This window comes from Oryza sativa, chromosome 12 (assembly GCF_034140825.1).
Source record: "Oryza sativa Japonica Group chromosome 12, ASM3414082v1".
Lineage (NCBI taxonomy): Eukaryota > Viridiplantae > Streptophyta > Magnoliopsida > Poales > Poaceae > Oryza > Oryza sativa.
Window position 1 is genome coordinate 18,185,214 of NC_089046.1, and position 24,833 is coordinate 18,210,046.

At 43.0% G+C, this 24,833-nt stretch overlaps 2 protein-coding genes across 2 annotated transcripts; one reads left to right on the forward strand and one right to left on the reverse strand.

Moving 5' to 3' along the window:
- Positions 1 to 255: 255 nt before the first annotated feature.
- On the reverse strand, positions 256 to 12,493 carry LOC112937322 (putative disease resistance RPP13-like protein 1). The gene is made up of 17 exons (XM_066306076.1): positions 10,510 to 12,493; positions 7,980 to 10,461; positions 7,763 to 7,820; positions 7,071 to 7,549; positions 6,858 to 6,937; positions 5,824 to 6,485; positions 5,451 to 5,539; positions 5,214 to 5,338; positions 4,690 to 4,973; positions 3,614 to 3,725; positions 3,447 to 3,506; positions 3,068 to 3,237; positions 2,833 to 2,901; positions 1,600 to 1,718; positions 907 to 1,018; positions 749 to 798; positions 256 to 654 (listed from the first exon to the last, which is right to left on the reverse strand). The coding sequence occupies exons 1-4, from the start codon at positions 12,491 to 12,493 to the stop codon at positions 7,082 to 7,084; spliced, it is 4,992 nt and encodes a 1,663-aa protein (XP_066162173.1). The 3' UTR covers positions 256 to 654; positions 749 to 798; positions 907 to 1,018; positions 1,600 to 1,718; positions 2,833 to 2,901; positions 3,068 to 3,237; positions 3,447 to 3,506; positions 3,614 to 3,725; positions 4,690 to 4,973; positions 5,214 to 5,338; positions 5,451 to 5,539; positions 5,824 to 6,485; positions 6,858 to 6,937; positions 7,071 to 7,081.
- A 4,991-nt stretch (positions 12,494 to 17,484) lies between these two features.
- Positions 17,485 to 22,671, forward strand: LOC107279669 (uncharacterized). Its single transcript, XM_015763760.1, has 3 exons — positions 17,485 to 18,532; positions 18,854 to 22,427; positions 22,530 to 22,671. Exons 1-3 carry the CDS (start codon positions 17,485 to 17,487, stop codon positions 22,669 to 22,671), a joined length of 4,764 nt encoding a protein of 1,587 aa, XP_015619246.1.
- Positions 22,672 to 24,833: the final 2,162 nt, after the last annotated feature.

The following is a 24,833-nucleotide window of genomic DNA, read 5'->3' on the forward strand; positions in this document are numbered from 1 at the left end:
CCAAAACTCTAGCTAGGGGTTTTGTGAAATTTACTCATGTTGTAATTATGCTTGCCGTGGCCCATGTAGACCATACTCGTTGTGGTCTGTGTGGCGATCAACCGTTCATAGATCACCAAACACCGATTTCAAGATTGGTATCTGTGTTGTTCTTTACATATTTGTGTGAAGCACTACTTTGATCAAAAGAAGTTGGAGGAGGAGCTCTCATCGAATGAATTATCAAACGATCATCAACCTTTTGCACAGTTCAAATAGTAAATAGCAAAAGCACAGATCCAAATAACTTGAACCTCTCCTTCAATGCAGATCAAAGCCTTTTAACAATCTGAAAATTTCCCCAAAAAATTACTTCCTACTCATCTACCACATTGCTGAATATGCTGCAAACAAACAATCCCTGAGTTTTAATCCAATATTCACTCAATTTATACAGCTGAAATCGTATACAAGTCAAGAACACACTGAAATGATTCAAATCCACCCGACAAAAGGATAGTCATCCAATTGTGAATTTGCAGATATGACATTGATATTTGCGAACTAGTCTAGTGCTGCATCTCATCTACTTGGTATTCACAGAACCAAACTGAAGTGGCTTCACTCTTGCCCTGGCTTACAATGAATGCACTTTATGGTAGCATTACTAATATCCTGGTACAAAGAGGCAAAGAGCATTTACGGCTCGGAACACAACCGTATAAAATTCGAGAAGAGATGTATATACCATCAAATTATCAAGACTTACCCAAGCAAAACAAAAACTATCCAAGATTAAGTCCATTAAAGAAGCCCATACTGTAAAACAGTTCACATAGATCATAAAAATTGATTTTGTTGCAAAAAAGGGAAAGAACAAACTGCACTATCTAATATATATGTATAAGGTTGAGAAAAGTACAATACCATGAAATCAGTCTTCTCATTTCCTGAAGTAATAAACAAGCTGTTGCTTTTGTTATCTTCAAATTTGATTTTCAGATAGTACAGCCAACTGATGGAATCGAATTCTAGATGTCTGAAACAAAACAAATTATTGTATTACTAGTCTGATGCCCGTGCATTGCAACGGGTCTTAAATAACATGAAAGCACAATAAACTTGTGCATTATTGTTCTGTAAATGTATTTGTGAATACAATAATAGTTACTCCAAAAACCTTCAAATGATGTCAATCAACTATAACACTATGAATTGGACAATCTAAATTGTAAAGCATATGCAATGGATTTAAAGATTAATAATAGACTGTCTTTGGGGAGCGAATTATAGATAGTATCCAATTAGAATATAATCAGATTGTATGGCAAACACCAAAATCATTGGCAGATATGTACACCTAAAATGGCAGCCAAACAAGTACTCATATTCTTCGGAGCATTCTGTCATCATACACTCATGCCAGACAACCAAATGTGTTCATCAAAATTGCCAAACAGCTAGATTGTTCACCCTGATTATGCAAATAACAACTTATTAGCAGAACTGTCATAATCCATAATCCGCATAATAGTTGCCTCTTAGATGCTCATATACAAAGCATAATCAATTTTTATGACATGCTAAACTTTGTGCAGTTGCGCTGTCACTTCCTCTCACCTCGTCATGTTGCCGGACTCGGCGTTCGCTGACAATAGCAGCATGTATGGCTCCATCAACGGTGTCACCTCTGCTGCTTCTGTTCCTTGAATGAAACACCTCGAATGCTGCTCTTGCATCTGAAAGTAGCAGCAAATTCAGCTTTAATTAATTTCATATGGTAGTATCATACCACTCATCTTGTTGAATTGATGAACATAAAATTGGCAAATGACTACAAACTTGCAAAATACTAATAAGATTTCAATCAAGTTTTTCAACACAAGATCGTAGCCATTTTTCTGAAGTATGTGAAGGGCCATTCACATGAAGAAAATAAGCCTTATGCCCCCCAGCTTTTGAGTCCCACACATCCCCTGAGCATTACAGGAGTGCATAGCTATGCTATAATAAAATCAAGGAAAAATCTCAGTACTCCTGACCTGACAATAGGCACATGATGACAAAAAATAGAGTAAATTATATCTATTTTAGCAGGGACGTTTATAGCTTCCATGCGCAAGAATATAATGCATAAAAATTAGAGAAAAAGATAGCAGAAAGGTATGCACAGTTGATGACGTTTGCAAGCCAATATTTATCACGAATATCACTGACACTGGTAAAAATATAGAACTCCAACCATTTGAAAATATATGCAGTTACTTTGTTCCTATTTTTAACATAAGCACTCCTGTGCCAAGAGAAAAGGTTGAAAGTAGTAATCAAAATAGTAAAACTGATGATCAGATAAAACTTAATAAATCACCACCTAAAGATTTGAATCTATTTCAGTAACACCACATATGTAGGATCGAAGTAGCTGCAAACACATAAGTGTGTGTAGACGTTGAATAGCATCATCAAACTTCAATTTAACTTTGCCTCAACTCAAGTGCAATTGCAGTATGTCATGCAAACATCACCAAAGATTGCCATGCAAATATCACTGAAAACTGATCTAATACCAGCATCTGTTGAGCTTTAATTTGATTTAGGTCATAATAAATAAATTTGAGGTGAAGTGATGAATATCATTGGCAGAAAAAAAAAACAATCTTAAGACCATCAACAATTATAATATGGTCCTTACAGTACATATCTCACGAACATTTGTCTGAATTTTTTGTGTGCAGGGACTGAATGAACATCTATGTGACATTTTTTTTACATCTATGAAGCAACAATTCAAGGAGAATCACACAATTTTGGCAGAATGTAATTAGCGAAATCTTTTAAAAGTAACGAACTAACCAGCAGGCTGGGGCTGCAACCACCACGACGGGTTGGTTGGTGTGGGGAAGGGGGAGCCTGAATCTTCCACTGTTACAGAGTTATAGGCATTTTAGCAAGCGTACCGATGGCTAGCATCACGGCTTAACCATACCACAAATAGGGAAGGAAAATCAATGCAGGAACACTGTGCAAATCAATTATAATCACTGAATGGTACCTGCGTTTGCAGTGCAAATTAGATTCAGAGAAATACCTGCCCCCACGCTGTGGACGGGAAGTCGAGGGGAACTTGGGCGCCGATGGTAGTTTGGGGCCAATAGGATTTCTATGCCACAGCCAATGGAACCTGCATCCGATAGGAGCCCACCGGCCGATGGCTGCCACTGTCACCGATGGGAGCTGGCGCCGCCGCCGATAGAAGCTCTGCACATTTGCAGGTTTCATTGATCATGAGGCCAGCATCATATTCCAAGCAGTAAAAAATAGGCTAAGAAAGTAGTATAACCATTCTAAGCCCCTGAATTGTTGTAGGATTAACAAAATTAACAAACAGCAGGTGCATTTATAACTAAGAACACAACAGTATAAAACTCAAGAAGAGATCTATATAACATCAAGTTATCAAAACTTACCTTCAAGAAAAAAAAATGTTATCAAGACTTATATAGGTCCATTCAAGAAGCTCATACTGACTGCAAAACAGTCCACATAAATCATAAAATTGATTTTGTTGCAACAAAAAGGGAAAGAACAAATTGCACTATCTAATGGATATATAAGAGTGAGAAAAGTACTATACCATGAAACCAGACTTCTCAGTTCCTGAATTGATAAACAAGCTGTTGCTTTTGTTATCTTCAAATTTGATTTACAGATAGTACAGCCAACTGAGGGAATCGAATTCTGGATGTCTGAAACAAAACAAATTATTGTGTTATTTATTGACAGAAGAGAATATACAATATATATTTTTGTCAGAAACTTTCAAATGATAGTACTTATGTATCACAATTCATAAGCCTAAAAACTGGAAGCGATTAAGTAAAACAGAAGTGGAATCCTGAAATATTGGACTCTTAAGGGCTCCAAAATAACTAGAAACAATGTAACAGATCTTCTACTGTAGGTTAAATATCCTTTTTTTTTTCCTGCGAGGTTTGGAACTTGAGTTTCTTGTTAGTGTGCTATGGTCATTTTGCATGCACTGACAGTTTCTCTTTTAACCAGATGGAAATTAGTCATTTTCCAGAGCATATGACTTTGGGTAAATGCAGATAGAATAGAATTTTATATTAAGGTACAACAAAGTACATTTCAAAACAAACCATGCAATAAAACAAAAAACACAACGAATTCATGCTTATGACTTAGGAAAAGTATACAAGAGTACACGACTTTTATTATTAGTCTTGTTTTTTAAGGTTTTGGGCTATACCTCTTTAACTCTTAAAGCAGACAGTGAACAAGAAAGTAGTTGTGTAATTCATGCAGCGTTATACTGTCCCGATACAAAAAGTAGTGTAGTACAGATAAGAGCAGCCCATTTCGACAATTAATAGCAAAAAGAAAAGAATAAGAAGAAACAAGAAAGTCAAACCTCCGTTTCTGAGAAGGTAGGCTACAAATATCCTTATTGTTATTGCTAAATTTTATGCAGATGAACTAAATGCAACTAGAACATCCAGTTCTGTATGTCTGAAAGAACAATGCATTTTGCATTAGTAAATTTGTTTTCAGAAAAAAAAACAAGACCACTTGAAGAAGAGTTGATTAAGAAAGATAATGCTCCCACAAACTTAGAGTAGGAACAGAAAAATCTATTGAGTTGCTAGCCTCAAATCAAAGATGCTTTTGGTTTTGTTATAGCTAGCTTACAAGGTTCTGTTGCTTTCGAAGCAGTGGAGGTTTTTGGTTCCAGCGAGATTGGCAGAGGTGGTAGACAACTTTCAGATGCTTGCTCCATGCCAAGCTGCTCTGCCTTCGTCGGGTTCTGGCTTTTAAGGGTGATGCCACTTCATCAAGTAGACGATACCAAAGAGATCAATGTTGCCTGCTCCATTGAAAAAGGGATGCTAAAAAATGATTTCACTATGGTCAGTGAATTGGTTTAGACTTACTGATTTTGGTGATTTTGGACTGTAAGTTGTAAACTCCACCACCTATTACAAGATGTTGTTATTCTTTCAGTTAAAACCGGGCAACTTACTTTTCTTTTTGAAAGAATGAAGTCATGATCAACAACTAAAACAAATAGAATGTTAGAAGAACTATTTATTTAGATAGTAGAAATTGCATTCTCCTAGCCTATAAAGAGGATCATAAAAGTAGAAACATCGAAAGCAATAAACAATAGGTCTTCATACTGTAGTTTATATGGGAGGGATTTTGCGCATACTAACCAATTCTATGTACACAACCGAAAGTACAGGTTGGAGTCTTGATGGTTGGAAATCTCTGACTTAATAGATGTAGTATAGAGTAGAATTATAAGATGCTAAAAGCAAGGTCATGTTCGGCAAGGACTCTGCACACAGCAAAAACAGAATAAGCTCATGTTGACGAGATAGGAAAAATGGAAAGAACAACAATTGGTCGGTAGAAAATGGGAAAATTGTAGACAAGGAAGTGCTTGTTACCATATGTATCCTCCCCGTCGTTCCAAGCAGGACTAAAGTGGTAAGGAAGGAAGAGAGGACTATGTGACAAATTAATACAGCAAGGACCCCTGCAAAGGCATTCATCGTCAGCATGTGCAGCTTGGAGAAACGGTAACATCAATGAGCTTGCTGTTGCCGTATTTTCTTAATTTTTGTTACAATTGAAAAATCCAATTTTGCATGTTTGAAACAATTGAACTTCTTGTATTAATTATGCATAGAAGAAGATCTATTATATAACATTGTTGTCACAAAAAATTAGAGAGAGCTATCCTGTCATAAAATAGAATGACCTCATGTTGGTGAGTTGGGAATGTGGAAATTGAGAATAGCTCCAGAGAGTGGAAAGTACCTGTTACCTCAGAGAGTTGGACTAGTCAAGAATATACTGACTAAGTATGGGCAGTCATATTGGCCAACCGACGGATCCATTTGATCCTAAAATCTTGAAAATAACTTAGCCAATGCTTAAAACCTTGGACTATTGCGCCATACATCGATCTGTTAACTTCCACATCAGCTACCATCTTCTGAACTTCCAGACTATCGGTCTCAAGGATTACCTTTGAAACACCCAATTCACTCGCTAGCTGCACTGCCTGAAGACACACCAACGCTTCTGCCATTGTAGCATCACACAGTGAAGGGTAGAAGTGGGTAGCTGCCACAAGGAAATTGCCACTTCCATTTCTCAAGGCCACTCCAGACGCGCCCTTTGAGTTTGCCACCAGAAAAGTTCCATCAGAATTTGCCTTAACCCAACCAAGCAGATGTTTCTCCCATCATTCTGTAGGATTTCGTCCCACCATATGATACAGAGCCCATGCCCATTCTTGCTCTTCGCATGGTAAATCCATTTCTTGCATCACTGATAATATATACCAGTACTAAAAGAAATAATAGATCTTATATGTAACATAAAGCCATCAAGGCACTCATTCATTCAAGAAACCCATGTTTACATATGTCGTCAATATGCTACCTCCGTTGCCAGACAAAGGAAAGAAAAGGGATCTGCAGTTCATTGTAAAGGTTAGTATACTGTACCTGAAAACCAGTTGTCATATTCTATAAAAAAAATAATAAATCATGTTTTCCTTTCTAAGTAGAAAACTATACATATATCTCCTTTACTATATTCTAATTTGATTCAAAGGCACTACAAGCAACTGATGGAATCCTATTCTGAATATGAGAGATTATAATAAGTTATGTTATTTATTCAGAAAACAGCAGAGGGTTCAACAACAAATTCTAAAATTGTGTAAAAGATAGTGATGCTCTGACCAACTGAATATAAGAAAGTTGGAAGCATCCAAGTAACAAAAACAATAGGCATCAGTTCCGCATTTGTAGGTTCTATGGGGATGATGAGTGATGACTAACCAGTTGTATACTTGTATGTATGTACCAAGTCACAGTAACAAATGCAGATAGAGCAGGCCTATAAGAACCCCACATGGTACCTGCAAAAAAGGAAAAAACAAAAACGGCATGAACTGATGTTGATGTGCTAGGAAGAAAATGTAAAGAGCAGCAACTGGTTAGTGAAATATGGGGAATAAGAGAGAGTGGTAGAGAGATGGAATTGCTTGTTACCTTGGTGCAGGCTAGGCCTGTACAATTGGGATAGTTCCTTGAAGCTTGCGGCACTGCCTTTTTAGCTCCTCGTTGCCGCAGGAACGGACGTTTATTTCTCGGAGTGAAGTTGGTAGGCGGTCCTTGGGTAGCGAGCCGATGGTTGTGCCATCAAGTGAGCTGATGGATGGACAGTCATAAATCACTAGTTGTTGCAGTGAATTGGGGAGGTTTCCAAGCGAGCTGATGGCTGGACAGTAAGAAATCCCTAGTCGTTGCAGTGAATTGGGGAGGTTTCCAAGCGAGCTGATGGCTGGACAGGAAGAAATCTCTAGTTGTTGCAGTGAATTGGGGAGGTTTCCAAGCGAGCTGATGGCAAGACATCCATAGATCCCTAATGTCTTGATGTTGGGGATTTCACTAAGCCCAGTAGGGAGGGACTGCAGTTTTTTGCACCTCGAAAATTCTAGGTCCTCAATGGAGGTGAGAATGTGAAGGGCCTTCTCTCATAACTTATTATGAGAGATTATAATAAGTTATGTTATTTATTCAGAAAACAGCAGAGGGTTCAACAACAAATTCTAAAATTGTGTAAAAGATAGTGATGCTCTGACCAACTGAATATAAGAAAGTTGGAAGCATCCAAGTAACAAAAACAATAGGCATCAGTTCCGCATTTGTAGGTTCTATGGGGATGATGAGTGATGACTAACCAGTTGTATACTTGTATGTATGTACCAAGTCACAGTAACAAATGCAGATAGAGCAGGGCTATAAGAACCCCACATGGTACCTGCAAAAAAAAAAAAAAGAATGAACTGATGTTGATGTGCTAGGAAGAAAATGGAAAGAGCAGCAACTGGATAGTGAAATATGGGGAAGAAGAGAGAGTAGTAGAGAGATTGAAGTGCTTGTTACCTTGGTGCAAGCTAGGCCTTTACAATTGGGATAGTTCCTTGAAGCTTCCGGCACTGCCTTTTTAGCTCCTCGTTGCGACAGTAACGGACGTCTATTTCTCGGAGTGTAGTTGGTAGGCGGTCTTTGGGCAGTGAGCGGATGGTTGTGCCATCAAGCGAGCTGATGGATGGACAGTCATCAATCTTTAGTTGTTGCAGTGAATTGGGGAGGTTTCCAAGCGAGCTGATGGCTGGACAGCAAGAAATCCCTAGTCGTTGCAGTGAATTGGGGAGGTTTCCAAGCGAGCTGATGGCTGGACAGCAAGAAATCCATAATGTCTTGATGGTGGGGATTTGACTAAGCTCAGCAGGGAGGGACTGCAGTTTTTCGCAGCAATAAAATTCTAGGTCCTCAATGGAGGTGAGAATGTGAAGGGCCTTCTCTTGCTCCTTTGTGAAGCACTCCACCTCATCGTTGCAACTAAGGACTAATTTGGTTAGGGAGGAAGAGAGGAGATGGCAAACAGGTGTAGCAAGAACCCTTGCAAAGTCATCCGTCCAGAGTTCCTGCAACCTCCAGGAACGATGCACGTCTTCTTGTTTGTCCACCTGGGAGCAGGACTGCTCTAAACCAAGGAAGAAATTGGGAGTTTTGTGGACATATAGAGAGGTGAGGTTACCTTGGGCAAGGAGATCCCACAGCACCTCGCCCCCTCTGAGATTGCCGCAACTGGTAATCGACAACGAGGTGAGGTTTGGGAGAGGAGAAGGCAGGGTCTCCATGCCCTCCACTTTCGAGAGATCGAGTGTTTGCAGGGAGGTCGGGAAAGGGGAATACGAGGAGGAAGAGGAGCAGAGGAGCTTGGGGCAATCATATATCCCCAACGTTTGGAGGGAGAGCAGACCTTGGATTCCACCGCTGTCGAGGCTTAGCTCTCTGCACTCACTGATTTCAAACACCTTTATTTGGGGAGGCAGGAGAAGTAGTCCATCGTCTGCTGTTGCTGTTTCCATCTCCTCCGCTTCTCCTGTCTGCTGCTGCAGTATTGTGGTTAGTGTCTTGGCTGCTTTGTTAGCTGATGGTGATAGTGATGATTCAGGAGTTGTTATTGTTCGCTGCTCCGCCACACCGAGCCTTGCTACGTTCTGACATTTCCGTATCAGCAAATTTGATAGTTTGGGAAAATGAGAGAGCACCTGTGTCAATTCCCTCCCACTAGCACCATATGAATTGATCTCGAGATTCTCAACTAAAAGATTATACTTAACTTCGTTTTCACAATCAACTGGCAACAATATGCTACCTGAATCAGTTATCTGAAGGGTCTTGAGACATGTCAGCATTTTAAGGTGATCCAACGATATAGGAGGACACTTTTGTATCCCCAACAATTGCAGTTCTGTTAGATTATTGAAATCCAGCACGTTCCAAAACATGCTATCCGGAGCATCTTTTCCTGTGATATACAGACTTGATTCGTCTTTACTGTAATTCAACATCTCCAAACCTGAATCCACACCTTCAATAGATACATACAACAGAGAATTAGTCCAAGGTATAGGGGGGAATGACAACAATTTCGGACATTCTGAAATCTTGATTTCCTGTAGTTTAGGAAAACAAATCGTGCTCTGTTGAAACTGACAGGATGTGGAATCTGATAGTGGCAACTCTGTTAATTCAGGGCAATCACTTATAGTTAAACTTTGCAAATGAGGGAGCAAATTAATGGTACCATCCCCATGCCATCTTTTCAGCTTTTGTATGTTAACTAGCTCCAACCTTTTCAGATTATGAAAGTCGTGGCTTGTGACAGAACCCTGACGCTCTTGACCCTCAGTCATGTACAACTTTCCTGGAAGTGGAAATGTGTCCCAATTTACATATTTTATCAGAAGTGATTCCAAATTTCTAATGGAGAGGTCTCCACTTAGCCAATTCGGGCAAGATACGCCTCCATGCCCTGCAATGTGCAGCTCTCGAATGTTGTCATGTGGTTTAAGATTTTCAAGAACATTTCCTTCTCTGATAGGATCCCTATTACATCGCTCATTATCCCAATCCAATACTAAACTATCCAAATGGTTTAGATATGCTAGTTTTGCATCATTTGCTTCCTTGATCCCTTCAACCTTTTCAAGGTTATAAATGCCCAGTGACCCACGGAGTACTAGTAGTCGCCCAATTTGCTCCAAGTCAAAACCTTTCATTTCTCTTTTGACCTCAAACTTCCGTAACTCATGTAAAAAATTTAGTTTTCCCACCTCAAAAATGCTAGAGTGAATATTATCATCATGGACAAGAAAATGGCGTAGTTTTAGAAGGTTTCCCATGTCCCTTGGAAAACCCAATTCACCATAGTGCTCTTGTAAATCAAGGACCAATAAGTGGTAAAATCTTGTGATACTATTGGGTAGACTTGCTCCACACATCCCAGAATCTTCAATCCTTAAGTACCGAAGATGTACAAGTTCTGAAAAGTTACACAACACATCTCCAACATCATAGGATGCCCCTGACAAAAAAATAACCCGAAGGGATTTTGCATCTATCAAAACGTCACCAAAAATCTTGTAAAAGCATCCATGATATTCTCCAAAAAGCATAATTGTGCGTAGGTTCCCAGCTTTCAATTTGTTTCCCAGTGTACTCAGGTCTTTCTTATGATTTTCAAAGGCGATTCTATTCTCAACATGTCTGTTATCTACTATGATAGACATGTGACGTATAGATTTGGGAATTTCGTTGATAGAACTCAAAGTTGAACTATTTAGACAACGAATTTCGTGTGACGAAATATTTGTTGCCAACTCATGCAACAGGTCATGCATTACATAAGGACTGTCATGCTCTTTTCCAACCTGTTCGAAAAACCCATTGTCAACCAATTGGTCTAAATACTCTAGTCCTAAATACTCCATTGTCTTGTTTTGATCATCGGTGCCAAGTAACCCCAGTCCAATCCACAAGTTAATCAATTCTTGTCCACAAAATCTATAATCTTCAGGAAACAAAGCACAATAGGAGAAACACTGTTGTAGATGAAAAGGAAGATAGTTATAGCTTAACTTTAATGCCGGCATAATATCATCATCATTGGACTGAAGTTCCCATTCTTTACTTTCATATACTCTAGTCCATCGGTCCAAAGTAAGTTTATTCCTTAATAACCGACCTACGGTTTTTATAGCAAGAGGGAAACCCTTCAATCTCTTCACTATGTCTACCCCAACTTTCTGTAAACCCGATGGATAATCTTCCCATGTCTTGTTGTTATCAAACACACATGCCTGGAATAACCGCATAGAATCTTCATGATCCAAGCGGTCCAATTTTATTGAGCAATTGGTTGAGTCGATCTCCTTTGCTACCCCTGGCCTTCGAGTTGTAACTATAACTATATTTCCTTGTGTTCCTCCTTTTCTAAATGGAGCCAGTAAGGTTTTCCACTCATCCTCACGATATTCCCACACATCATCCAAGACAAGCAAGAATTGCTGTGATTGTATTCTTTTCTCAATTTTCTCTTGGTCACTTTCATTTTCCTTTTTGTTGTTTCCCTTAGGCATTTTTTCTACAATCTCCTTTGCTAATACATTTGCATTGAAATTTTGAGAAACACATATCCAGACGGAGATCTGAAAGTGGTTCTTCACTTCTTCATATATGTGTTGTGTAAAAGTTGTCTTCCCGATACCACCCGGACCAACAATGGGAAGCACGGTAAGGTCATTATCACGGTATTTGCCAATCATAATTTCATCTGCCACGATCCTTTTAAGGTCTTTCCTTCCAAATAATTCAGGCTCAATAATTGTTGGGGTGGTTTTAGGTCGTTTTTCTAAATCAATGCATTGGGTTTTGGCATTTTTGGAGTGGCCTGAAGGCTGTAGTGGCCCAAGAATTCTGTCAACAGCGTCACAAACAGGCTTAAGCTGCTCTACTATCTCTGACATCTTTTTCGACATTTCAACCCTAACAAACTTCAATTTAGGGGCTTGGAGATGCTGTTCATTTGCCTTCGCAGCAGTGGAATCAACATTACGCACAGTTGGGGGGGAGCAGCAAGGGAGGAATTTACCGACAGCAGTGGCAGAGAGGCATCGCCCTTGTTCTGCGTCGTCAACAGGTACCAGAGCATCGGCATTCCACTTGCACGTCAGCTTTCTGGCGATGGCTCTCGCGGTGTGGCGAGCGTGCAGGGCGAGGCCACGGACAAGGCCCCTCTCCTCCTCGGCGTCGTCGACCGCCTCGTACGTGCCATCGAGCTCATCCTGGATGCGGAAGTAGTCGAGCTCGTCCAGCACGTCGTCGGCGTCGTACGCCAGGTCCCGGAGCTGAGACAGCAGCTGATCCAGTGCACCGTTACGGATGTCCCGGCCCTCGGCATTTTCGAGCATCGCCTGCGCATGGAGGAGCAGGAGCTTGAGCTCGCGGATGTTGGGGCCAAGCTTCTTGCTCGCCGCCCATGCCTCCATCAGCTCGCCGGTGACGGGGCCCAGCGCCCTGCCCACCACCCACCGTGCTGCGCTGACGGTGAACTCCATATCCTATTGTTGCGCACATCAGTTGTGCATATTCAGCAGTTAGCTACTACCTCTACCATGTACAAGCGATCGAGAGCAAGAGCAAGAGCATAAACGGAAAGAGAAGGCATACCGCGAAAAGCCGAAAAGGGCCAGCAGGCGTAGGTCGATAACCCTTTCTCATTTAAATGAGTAACACAAGTTTTAGTATGCGCGCCCTATATATCTATATGCGTTTTTCCTATTCCGCGCCGATGCCTTGGCGAGCGAAGTTGCGCATGTTTTTTTGGCCTACGACCTCACGCGCGGTTTCGGCCTTGCCCACCATGCGAAGGTGGGAAGACGCGCGTAATTAGCATAACTAGATGATGGGGCGCGCCCCCTGCGTATTGTTCAATTTGATTCCTATTTTGTGTCGTTGCTAGAAGCTTAGAATGTAAATAAGAAAAAAAAATTGTCCACATAACTTAGTGGTGGATTTTCTGAGTGCTAAATAGTTGGATCACTCAAGCAGTGCTTAGATACCATGTTTACAACAAATTTTGGTGGTAGAGTGCCATGTTAAACCGTAGACGGCAAGTAACACAATTCTGATGGATGAAAAGGATAGTAGTAATTGATGTATATTTTACACAATGTATATGGCCACTTCCAAGTTCCAAGAGCTTGCATTGCATACTGAAGTGCTGCTGTTCCAGATGATCAAAGGCTCAAAGTCATGGCCATCACTTCTCAAGCAAGGGCTACTGTCTACACAGTGCAGTTTCAGCTGCCAAACAATCTTCACTCCGGTTAATTTCTGCTCTTGTAATGAGCTACTGTGCTGGTGGTCATCTCACCTGCCTGTAGTTAAAAAACTCTCTAAAGTAGAGCAATTAATTTATCAAGATTGCCTGCAAGATAATTGAGTAAAAAGGATTAGATTAGGCATCATGATAAATTATTGAACTCGTTGCATTAATCATACACATTTTGAGAGATTATTTAAATAGGTGCATAACTGGATAATTCTCATGATCAGATCCTAATCACTCCAAAAGATGCATCATATGGACTCAGAAGAATTGCATCTATTTTTAGAAAGAATATTGTTTGTAGTGCTCCAAATCTCAATATTTAATTTTTATGATTTGAATTTTGTTCTTGCAACTGGGGTCTAGAGGCAGTAGAATGGTAAAAATGAGAATGCCATTTGCCTAAACCAATGCGAACAAACCATTTTTCCGTCACGAATATGGATATGAGCTAAAGCTTTCATAAAAAATTAGCTTCAAAGCTGGCAGATGGCACCTCTAAAAATGTATGCTCAACAAAAAGAACGACAAACATAAAGGAGAAATGGTGCTGTACTAAAAATATTGCACAAAGTAGTGTTTTGGTGCTGTACTAAAAATATTGCTCTTGAAATGATCCTTCTTGGTGCACTTTGGAATGGAGGTGATGAGGTCCTTCAATAGGCTGCCAATGATGGTTATGGCGGTTGAAAATGTCTGAAATGTCCTGCAACCGTTATTGGGGAGTGATTAGGAGCATCCACATGGAAGACTAGGATGAGAGGCCTCAGCGGAGGTTCGGCCGAACCTTGGCTGGCTCCCCAGCCTGCTGCTTCCTCTTGGGCCTCCTCTCATGACTCCTTAACCCAGTGGTATAGATGTTTAATAGAGTTTATGGGCCCATCCAACCATAGGTCTGCCTCTTGACGGGGTTCGATTGATTGTTTGGTTATTTTCCATCGATTTTCCTTCATTTATGTGAAGATCTCGGTGGAGATAGATTATTTCTAATGAAATATATATTGCAAGCATTGCTAGTTCTCCTTTATTCTGGATATATTGACGGTCGAAATTGGTCAATAACGACCATCAACACGCGGCCTCGGGCACGGCCGTGGCGCGGATTGCTGCCGAGTGCACGCCAGCGCGGGGCACAGCCAGTGTGCGTTGCCGGCGCAGACTTGTGGCTGTGCTGTAGCATGCGCGAGCTTGCAGCCATGGTGCGGGTTCACTGCCATGGTGCGTCGCCGGCACACCAACGCAGTGTTTGCTGACCACGTGCGGTTTCGACCAATCGGCATGTGCTGGCGACTCCTAGTCAGCTGTGGTGAATTTCGTTGGGAATGGCAAAAGCAGAACGAGAACGGGGAGAGGAATTCATTTTTTGCAATTGAATCAACGAGATGCAAAATGAATCTGCGAGTTCTTACCATTCTTCTTTTCTCGGTCTCTGGTAGAACGTCGTGTGCTAGATGTGTAGTCCAGAGTGGTTGTATAATTCAACAAGAATTGGAGACACGGAGATATGAGGGTATGCCTATTTCTCAATCATTTCTTCATGTTCACTAGTACAATGAGTAGCACCCCTCCGCCTTATATAACTAAATTTTATATATGGTAGGTTTAGGTGTAGGCCTAATAAGTGTATATAGGATGGGCTTCATGGGCTCAGGCCCATATGTTTCCTATCAAAAAGATTCAATACTTTGTCTCGGACGTACTTGTATCGATTTTATATGGAAAAAAGTACGAATTACCCCCTACCCCCTGAACTACCTGCAGTCCATCGAATTACCCCCTAAACTCAAAAACCAGTCATCGTTCACCTTGAACTTACAATATCGGACAAATTACCCCCTCGACCCAATCCAAAGTGATTTTTCCTACGTGGCGTACGCATGGCAATCTAATCAGCATTTACATTTTTTTAAATGGTGGGCCCACCTGTCACTCTCTCTCACCTCCTCTTTCTCCTCTTCCTCTCTCTCTCACTCTTCCTTTCTTGTGCACGGTAGCATGCAGGCGGTGGGCGGCAGCAGGCGGCGGCACGTGCGGGACACGGAGGCAACGGCACAGGACATGGAGGCGGCGGTCTCTCCCGCGCCATCGCCACCGCCACCACGGCTATGGTCTGCTAACACCCGAGTGCCCGGAGCGTGGTGCGTCGGTCGTAGGCGTCCCTCCACGCCCGCCCAACCTACGCTCACCGCTCGGGGAGCTCCGCCTCCGCCTCCACCTCAGCCGCCCACTCCGACTCCGCCTCAGCCGCCCGCTCTGTCTCCACATATGCCGCCCGGGGATCTCCACCTTTGCCTTCGCATCAGCCGTCCGCTGGCCGCCCGCTCTGCCTCCACCTCAGCCGTCCGGGGATCTCTGCCTTCGCCTCTGCCTCAGCCGCCCGCACTGCCTCCGCCAGCACCGCCCACTGCCCCGGGAGGTCCATCTCCACCGCCGTCCGCTGGCTCCACCTTAGCCAGCCGCTGCCTGGGGAGCTCCGCCTCCGCCGCAGGTCACCCGCTGCCTAGCCCGAGCACGTGCGTGAGAGAGATGGAATGGGTTGATGAGAGGTATGACAGGTGGAAGAGTTCTGCCGCGCCGTCTGTGGCTTCCACTACTTCACCTTTGCCTCCGTCATCGGCATCACTGTGCCGTGCGCGTGGGTTACGCCCGCCGCTGCTCGCCGCCAGCTGCTCATGACCCAGCTGCGCCCACCACCCACCTCCCGCCCCTACGCCACCCCGTGTGAGAGAGAGAGAGAGAGTGAGTGAGTGAAGAGAGAGAGGAAGAGAGGAAGGGGAGGTATGACAGGTGGGTCCCATAATTTTTTAAAAAAAGAAAATGCTGACTGGATTGTCACGCGTAAGCCACGTAGGACAAAACTGCTCTGGATTGGGTCGAGGGGGGTAATTCGTTCAGTATTGAAAGTTCAGGGTGAGCAATGTCTGATTTTCGGGTTCAGGGGGTAATTCGGTCGATCGCGATAGTTCAGAGGGTAATTCGTACTTTTTCGTTTTATATGCATCGTAATGGCATGATGCCAAATAAATAAATAGAGATGTCATATTTTAAAATTTGAAATTTACAATAGCATATGGATGTAATTAACCCTTAATTTTGTGTCGGAAGAAATGTTTACACAGGTCAATGTTATATAACATTGTATATTCTATGGATTGTAATATTTTCTTTTAAATTTCAACAGCCCAAAATAAATTTAGGCTTAAAATATACTCCCTCCATTCCAAATTGATCTACATATTTCATAGGTACACCAAGATCAAGAAAAACTAATAACTCTCTCATACTATATTTACTCTAGCAACAAACTCGATGCATGCACCATCCCCACTATCTCTTAGCCAATAGCAAATCAAGTTATTGCATGTGGGTTATAAATACTTGTGTGCATGAATGCATACATCAATGTCCATTTACTCCAATGCACAAATAACGAATAGACTTAATGAATGAACACAAATATGTAGATCATTTATGAATAACCTCCAAAAAAAACTATATGTAGATCAATTTGGAATGGAGGGAGTATTACTTTCAATCTTTAGTAGAATGACGTCACTGATTTTTTTTTTTGACCGGGAGACGTCACTGATTTTTTATACACATTTGATTATATCGTCTTATTAAATAAAACGTAATTATAATTTAGTTTTGTTTTGAGTTGTTTTATCACGTTTGATTTATATCTCATGCATTTACACAAAACTTTTGAATAACATTAAGCATCCAAAAGTCAACGTCACCATTTTATATTCGATTTTGCTATATCTCACACGAAAGATTTTTTCTTATCTCTCACTCGATTTTCTCACTCAAATTTACAGTGCATTTTCTTGTAAGTTACAGTGTAATTTATGAAACTTACACTGTAACTTTTGTAAGTTACACTGTAATTTTTGAATCTTCGCATGTAAATTTTAAATTTTGTATTGGATTTGGTCTTTTTCTTGAGGATATGGTAATTTAGTGTCCATTATGGTGTTTCTTAATTGCTTTTTGCTTTTTATTATATCTATCGGATTTTAATCTAAAGATTAAAAATCTGTGTGATACGATCATAAAAATCTTTCGAAAGATGTATAGGTACTCCCTTTTATATTATATTAAAAAACGGAGGGTCCGACCAAAGGAGAAATCACAAAACAGGCTTCACAAACGTGTTAATGGGCCAGATGGCCGCCCAAACGCGATCCACTACCCGGAACAGGAAGCCGAAGGAAGATGGCGGCCTCGGATGCGTATTCAAATTCCAAGCTGATAGAGGATATGATCTTCGCCTTTGTCCCGATCTGGGTAAGGGCCATGAAATTACCTCTAGGACTGATGACCAAGGAGACGGGTATGGCGATCGGCAGGGAGGTTGGAGAATTCATGACGATGGATTTAGAGGAGGATGGATCAGCTGTGGGCCAATTCCTTCGCATCAAGATCCGGATAGATATCAGGAAACCTCTCATGAGAGGCGTGACCTTGTTTGTGGGTGCAGATGAAAGGCCGCTATGGTGCCCGCTGGTGTATGAATTTCTTCCTGACTTCTGTTATATCTGTGGCATCGTGGGTCATACGGAGAAGTTGTGTGAGAAAAAGCTCGCAGAGGGGGAGGCCCCTTTGTTTAATAAAAGCCTCCGTTTCATTCCTGAACAAAAAAGATGGGAGGGTGGAAGCAGTGATAAAACTAGCGGCAGTCGATTCCAAGTGCAAAGGAAATCGGGTGCCAGCAGTTGTAAAGGGAGTGACGCTCCTTCCTGGCGAAAGGAGATTACAGATGGCTCGAAAGGAAAGGAGAAAGGCACGCAGGGTGAGGATGAAGTAACTAGCCCTTTGAAGATGGGCTTTCCAGCTGAGAGGTCAGATCGACCAAAGAAATCATTGTTTCAATCCAAAAAGGGGGCTGCTGTGGAGGCCAGTAAGTGTGTGAGCACTCAGGAAGTGATCAACGACGTGAGTTATGTTGCTGGCACAGCCCAGGGGGAGGCAGCGAAGAAAGGTGAAGCGGGGAAACAAGTCGACAGTGCCATGCAAGCCATGCACGTCGATTCGGTTCCAGATGAGGGTTTAGTAGATGGAGGTGCATCGGGGGTAGTGATGAAGAAAACCTTTAAAAGAATACCCAGAGAGGAGAGGGGGGCTAAAAACGGGCATCCCAAGCTTACCGAGCCGGAGAAGGGGGGACCGGAGGAGGGAGTAGGAGGAAAGAGGAGGAGATCTGCCGGGGGTGGCGATGAGGGAGAAAAACCAACAAAGAAGGCGGGGCTGGCGATCCAGCCCTGTGCGGATCAATGAAGATCGCGGCTTGGAACTGTCGGGGGTTGGGAAACCGCCCGGCAGTTCGGGGGCTTCTGGATTTCCAGAAGGCAGAGAATGTTGACATCATTTTCTTGTCAGAAACAAAGATGGATGAGAGAAGGATGCAGCGTTTGAGGTGGATGGTGGGGCTAACGAACATGGTGGTGAAAGACTGTGAAGGAAAAGGGGGGGGGAATTGCTGTGTTATGGAGGAGGGGGGTTGATGTGGTAGTTCGGAGCTTCTCCAAATATCACATCGACACAGAAGTAAGAGATGCTGGGGGGACAATGTGGCGTTTCACAGGTTTGTATGGAGATGCACATTCTGAAACAAAGCATAGAACCTGGACCACAATGAGAGGGCTGATAGACAACCCAACAACTCCTTGGTTGATGGCGGGGGATTTTAATGAGATTTTGTTCTCCCATGAGAAACAAGGTGGAAGGATGAAGGCTCAATCTGCGATGGATGAGTTCCGGCACGCTCTGACAGACTGTGGCCTAGATGACTTGGGATTTGAGGGTGACGCTTTTACCTGGAGAAACCACAGTCACTCGCAGGAAGGGTATATCAGGGAACGGCTTGATAGGGCGGTCGCCAATCCCGAATGGAGAGCAATGTTTCCAGCTGCAAGAGTGATAAACGGCGACCCGCGTCACTCTGATCACAGGCCGGTTATTATCGAGCTGGAAGGGAAGAACAAGGGTGTAAGAGGAAGAAATGGCCATAATGATTTTCGGTTCGAGGCAGCCTGGCTAGAAGAGGAGAAATTCAAGGAAGTGGTGAAAGAAGCATGGGATGTGTCGGCTGGTCTTCAGGGACTACCGGTCCATGCATCCTTGGCGGGGGTGGCGGCTGGCCTATCGAGCTGGAGCTCAAATGTTCTTGGGGATCTGGAAAAACGAGTGAAGAAAGTGAAAAAGGAGCTGGAAACCTGCCGTCGTCAACCAATAAGCAGGGACCAAGTTGTCCGGGAGGAAGTGCTTCGTTATAGGTTGGAAAAGCTTGAGCAACAGGTTGATATCTATTGGAAGCAAAGAGCTCATACCAATTGGCTCAATAAGGGGGATCGAAACACGTCATTCTTTCACGCCAGCTGTTCTGAGAGGAGAAGACGAAATAGGATAAACAAGCTAAGAAGAGAGGATGGTTCCTGGGTGGAAAGGGAGGAAGACAAAAGAGCGATGATAATCGAATTCTTCAAACAACTATTTACCTCAAATGGGGGTCAAAACTCGCAGAAGCTCCTGGATGTGGTGGATAGGAAAGTATCGGGGGCCATGAATGAGTCGCTCCGGGCAGAGTTTACAAGAGAAGAAGTTAAAGAAGCCCTAGATGCCATTGGTGACCTGAAAGCTCCAGGCCCGGACGGGATGCCGGCGGGGTTTTACAAAGCTTGTTGGGATGTAGTGGGTGAGAAGGTGACAGATGAGGTGCTGGAGGTTCTCAGGGGTGGAGCAATCCCAGAAGGCTGGAACGATATAACTATAGTCCTGATCCCAAAGGTCAAAAAACCTGAACTAATTAAAGATCTTCGCCCGATCAGCTTGTGTAATGTGTGCTATAAATTGGTGTCTAAGGTCTTGGCTAATAGACTAAAGAAGATTTTGCCGGATGTAATCTCCCCCGCGCAGAGTGCCTTTGTTCCTGGAAGACTCATCTCTGATAATATCCTAATCGCGGATGAGATGACACACTATATGAGAAATAAGAGGTCTGGGCAAGTAGGTTATGCGGCCTTTAAACTTGACATGAGTAAAGCCTATGATAGGGTGGAATGGAGTTTCCTCCATGATATGATTCTCAAGCTAGGTTTTCACACTGATTGGGTGAATTTGATTATGAAGTGTGTTTCCACAGTAACGTACAGAATCCGAGTCAATGGGGAATTATCGGAGAGCTTCTCGCCTGGAAGAGGGTTACGACAGGGAGACCCGCTGTCTCCATATCTGTTTCTCCTGTGTGCTGAAGGTTTTTCGGCTTTGTTGAGCAAGACGGAGGAGGAGGGCAGACTGCATGGAATTCGCATTTGTCAGGGCGCTCCAAGTGTTTCACACTTGCTGTTCGCGGACGACTCTTTGATCCTATGTCGCGCGAATGGAGGGGAAGCACAGCAATTACAAACGATCTTGCAGATATATGAGGAGTGCTCTGGACAAGTGATAAACAAGGACAAATCAGCAGTGATGTTCAGTCCAAATACCAGTAGTTTGGAGAAAAGGGCAGTGATGGCTGCACTAAACATGCAACGTGAAACCACAAATGAAAGATACCTAGGGCTCCCGGTCTTTGTTGGGAGGTCAAGGACGAAGATCTTCTCGTATCTGAAGGAGAGGATATGGCAGCGCATTCAAGGGTGGAAGGAGAAGCTACTATCCCGAGCTGGCAAAGAAATCCTCATCAAGGCAGTGGCACAAGCAATTCCCACCTTTGCAATGGGGTGTTTTGAGTTGACAAAGGATTTGTGCGATCAGATTAGCAAGATGATAGCGAAGTACTGGTGGAGCAACCAGGAGAAGGACAATAAGATGCATTGGTTAAGTTGGAATAAATTGACATTGCCAAAAAATATGGGGGGCTTAGGTTTCAGGGACATTTACATTTTCAACCTAGCGATGCTAGCCAAGCAAGGATGGAGATTGATTCAGGACCCTGACTCTCTGTGCTCAAGGGTTCTTAGAGCTAAATACTTCCCTCTGGGGGACTGTTTCCGGCCAAAGCAGACATCAAATGTTTCCTATACTTGGAGAAGCATACAGAAGGGTCTCAGAGTGTTGCAAAATGGGATGATATGGAGGGTGGGAGATGGATCGAAGATTAACATCTGGGCGGATCCCTGGATCCCGAGGGGATGGTCAAGGAAACCTATGACACCCAGAGGCGCTAACCTTGTGACAAAAGTGGAGGAACTGATTGACCCTTATACTGGAACTTGGGATGAAGATTTGCTGTCACAAACTTTTTGGGAAGAGGACGTCGCAGCTATTAAATCCATTCCTGTGCATGTTGAAATGGAGGATGTTTTGGCGTGGCACTTTGATGCGAGAGGATGCTTCACGGTCAAATCAGCTTACAAGGTGCAAAGGGAGATGGAGAGAAGAGCTAGCAGAAACGGATGCCCTGGGGTCTCAAATTGGGAGAGTGGGGATGATGATTTTTGGAAGAAGCTCTGGAAACTGGGTGTTCCAGGAAAGATCAAACACTTCTTGTGGAGAATGTGCCACAACACGCTGGCGTTGCGTGCTAACCTGCACCATCGAGGTATGGATGTCGATACTAGATGTGTGATGTGTGGCCGGTATAATGAAGATGCTGGACATCTTTTCTTTAAGTGCAAGCCAGTGAAGAAAGTTTGGCAAGCTTTAAACCTAGAAGAGTTGAGATCCATGCTAGAGCAGCAAACGTCAGGAAAGAATGTGTTACAATCAATTTACTGCCGCCCGGAAAATGAACGAACAAGTGCCATAGTTTGCCTTTGGCAGTGGTGGAAAGAGAGGAATGAAGTAAGAGAAGGAGGAATACCAAGGAGCCCAGCTGAGCTCTCACACCTGATTATGTCACAGGCAGGAGAGTTTGTTAGGATGAATGTAAAGGAAAAAAGCCCCAGAACAGGAGAGTGTGCAGTTTGGAGACGGCCACCCCTGAACTTTGTGAAAATCAACACCGACGGAGCATACAGTAGTAACATGAAGCAGGGAGGATGGGGTTTTGTGATCAAGGATCAGACTGGCGCAGTCCTTCAGGCAGGAGCTGGTCCGGCAGCTTATCTACAAGACGCCTTCCATGCTGAAGTTGTTGCCTGTGCTGCTGCAATCAAGACTGCGAGTGAAAGGGGTATGTCCAGAATTGAGCTAGAAACAGACTCAATGATGCTTCGGTATGCGATTCAGGATAATTCCTTTAACCTTTCATCCTTAGGAGGAGTGATTCTTGAGATTAAACATATAATTTTGAGCTGTTTTCATTCCTTCTCTGTTAGCTACTCGCCCCGGAGTTGTAATAAGGTGGCACATGAGCTTGCCGCGTATGGTTGTAATCTCCAGACCGTGTCTTCCTGGGCAGGCTGCCCGCCTGGTCTGGAACGGCTGGTATCCAGCGATTCTGCTGGTTTGGTAATATAAATCTCTCGGTTTCCCTCAAAAAAAAATTCCGATATACAGTAGTAGTACGTAATATCGAGCCCGACTACTTGAGAAGCGATTCCGATCCCGACTCAGTTGGGTAGGTATATATGTTGAAGCAGTCTATTTCGTTCTAGTCAAGAATTCGGGATCGACGAGTGCAAAGGGGCATAACTCCAGCGCCGACGAACCTTCCCTCCTCCGGTGATGGATCCTTCGGCAATGAATCCATCCGAGGAAGGCAAAGCTCTGGGCATGGATCCTTCGGGCCAAGGTAAGGCTTTGGTGATACAACCTGCGGTGAATCCCTCCGGCGAAGGCGAGGCGCCGGTGATGGAGGAGAAGAAGAAGAAGACGACGACGACGAAGAAGAAGACGAAGACGATGCGGTTTACCCAAGAGCAGATCAACAACTGCATCGCGTACAAGGACGTGGAGATACCATTCAACGACAACATGCCCAGCCTCTTGGAGGCCCTGGGCGAGGAAACCCTCGCCAATTTTCCCCAGGACCTCATCGATAAGCTCAAGGCGTATGAGGATGAGAGGGAAGCGGAGAAGGCCAGCTTCATCGAGATTCAGAACCATATCCGCGGGGAACGGGATGGGATCCTCAACCAGTACTACACCAAAGGCTACGCCGAGTACGAGGTCGTTGTCGACGACGATGGAGAAGAAGACAGTAAAGTTCCTCCTCGAGTTGTTGCTCCCCCTGGCCGGAGAAGGTTCCGGAACGGGGTTACCGTGAAGAAGAACCAGTCGGGAGGAGGAGGTAGCGTTAGAAAGATATGATGAATAATTTAGCTAAGTGTGGGGAATTTTTACTTCCCCACTTCTTTCATCAATATAATAATGTTACTACTTGTGGTCTGGCTATGATTTTTTGTTTTTTCAATTCGTGCTATGCTTTGATTTATATTTCTAGTATGGTTTGATCTTATTCAGCATTGACCCATCATGTTGTTCAGAAACTCAAATAGACACACCCAAGAGTCTTTTGTTTAGACTAGTTTTGTTGAGCACTCTCATAGAGGCACACTTGAAAATGCTAGGTACTGATGGCTTCACAATTTGGATTCCTCAAGCCAACTTAGAAATTGTTGTTACTAGCAAATGGTTACAATTTGGAGGTGTCGATCCAATCTAGAATTTTTTTTTCAGACTAGTTTTGTGGGTTGCACAAGCTTTCCTCTGTTGACATTCTTTTGCTCTCCTGAGTCAGATTATAACTATTCCGATCGACTGAGAAGTTAGAACCTTTTGATTTGACATTGTCATATGAGAATGCCACTCTGCTGCCACCAGATTCTCCAAATGCCAATGCAAGTAGGATCAACACCTCAAACGAGGCAGTACGCTGGAGACAATTTTCTCAGTTTAGCTTGCAAACCGTGAGTTGGTTCCTCATAGTGTACTATCAGGTCTTATCACTTTTAGCTGGCAAACCTTTTGCGGTTCCCCTTGGAGTTAATCAGACCTAATCACTGTGATCACAGGTGTCAGGTGATGGAGTGAAACTGATAAATTTATTCAGATTAGTAAACTGAATAATCATCAGTGTTGACATCAATCCAACTTAATTTGTGTAGGGAGTTACTTCCCCCTCCTTTCATCAATATATAATAAGCTCGCAAACCTTGAGTGGTTCCCCATGTAGTATCAGGTCTGTTCAATGGTGGAAGCGGAGCAATTTCTTCAGTAGGCTGGCAGCAAATAGATAATGAAGACATTGTTGCTTAACCAGGATATTATATATACTTTGTTGTGAATTTGTTTTAACTCTCGCGATATCAAAATCGTGTGACTGGATGCGGTGAAGCTTGTGTAACTAGATGCTTCAACATATCTGCACCTGACTGCTTTTGTTATCTCACCTTTAATAATTTCATGATAAAGTTACTGAATTATAGCTTTAAAGAATTTCTAAAATCTTAAACTTACACAACAAAATGTATAACATCTTTTTTATACAATTAAGCAGGTGGTCGTATCAAAAAATTCAGAGAAGGCATGATGAGGATACACTAGGGTTGTTCCATATGGCAAACGACAAAAACCTGCATCCATATTTGAAAGATCTGCATTTTTTTACTGCAACTAAAATTTTAAAAGATCTGCATCTTACTGCAACTAAATTTTGCGTGTCCTGCATGAGCCATGAG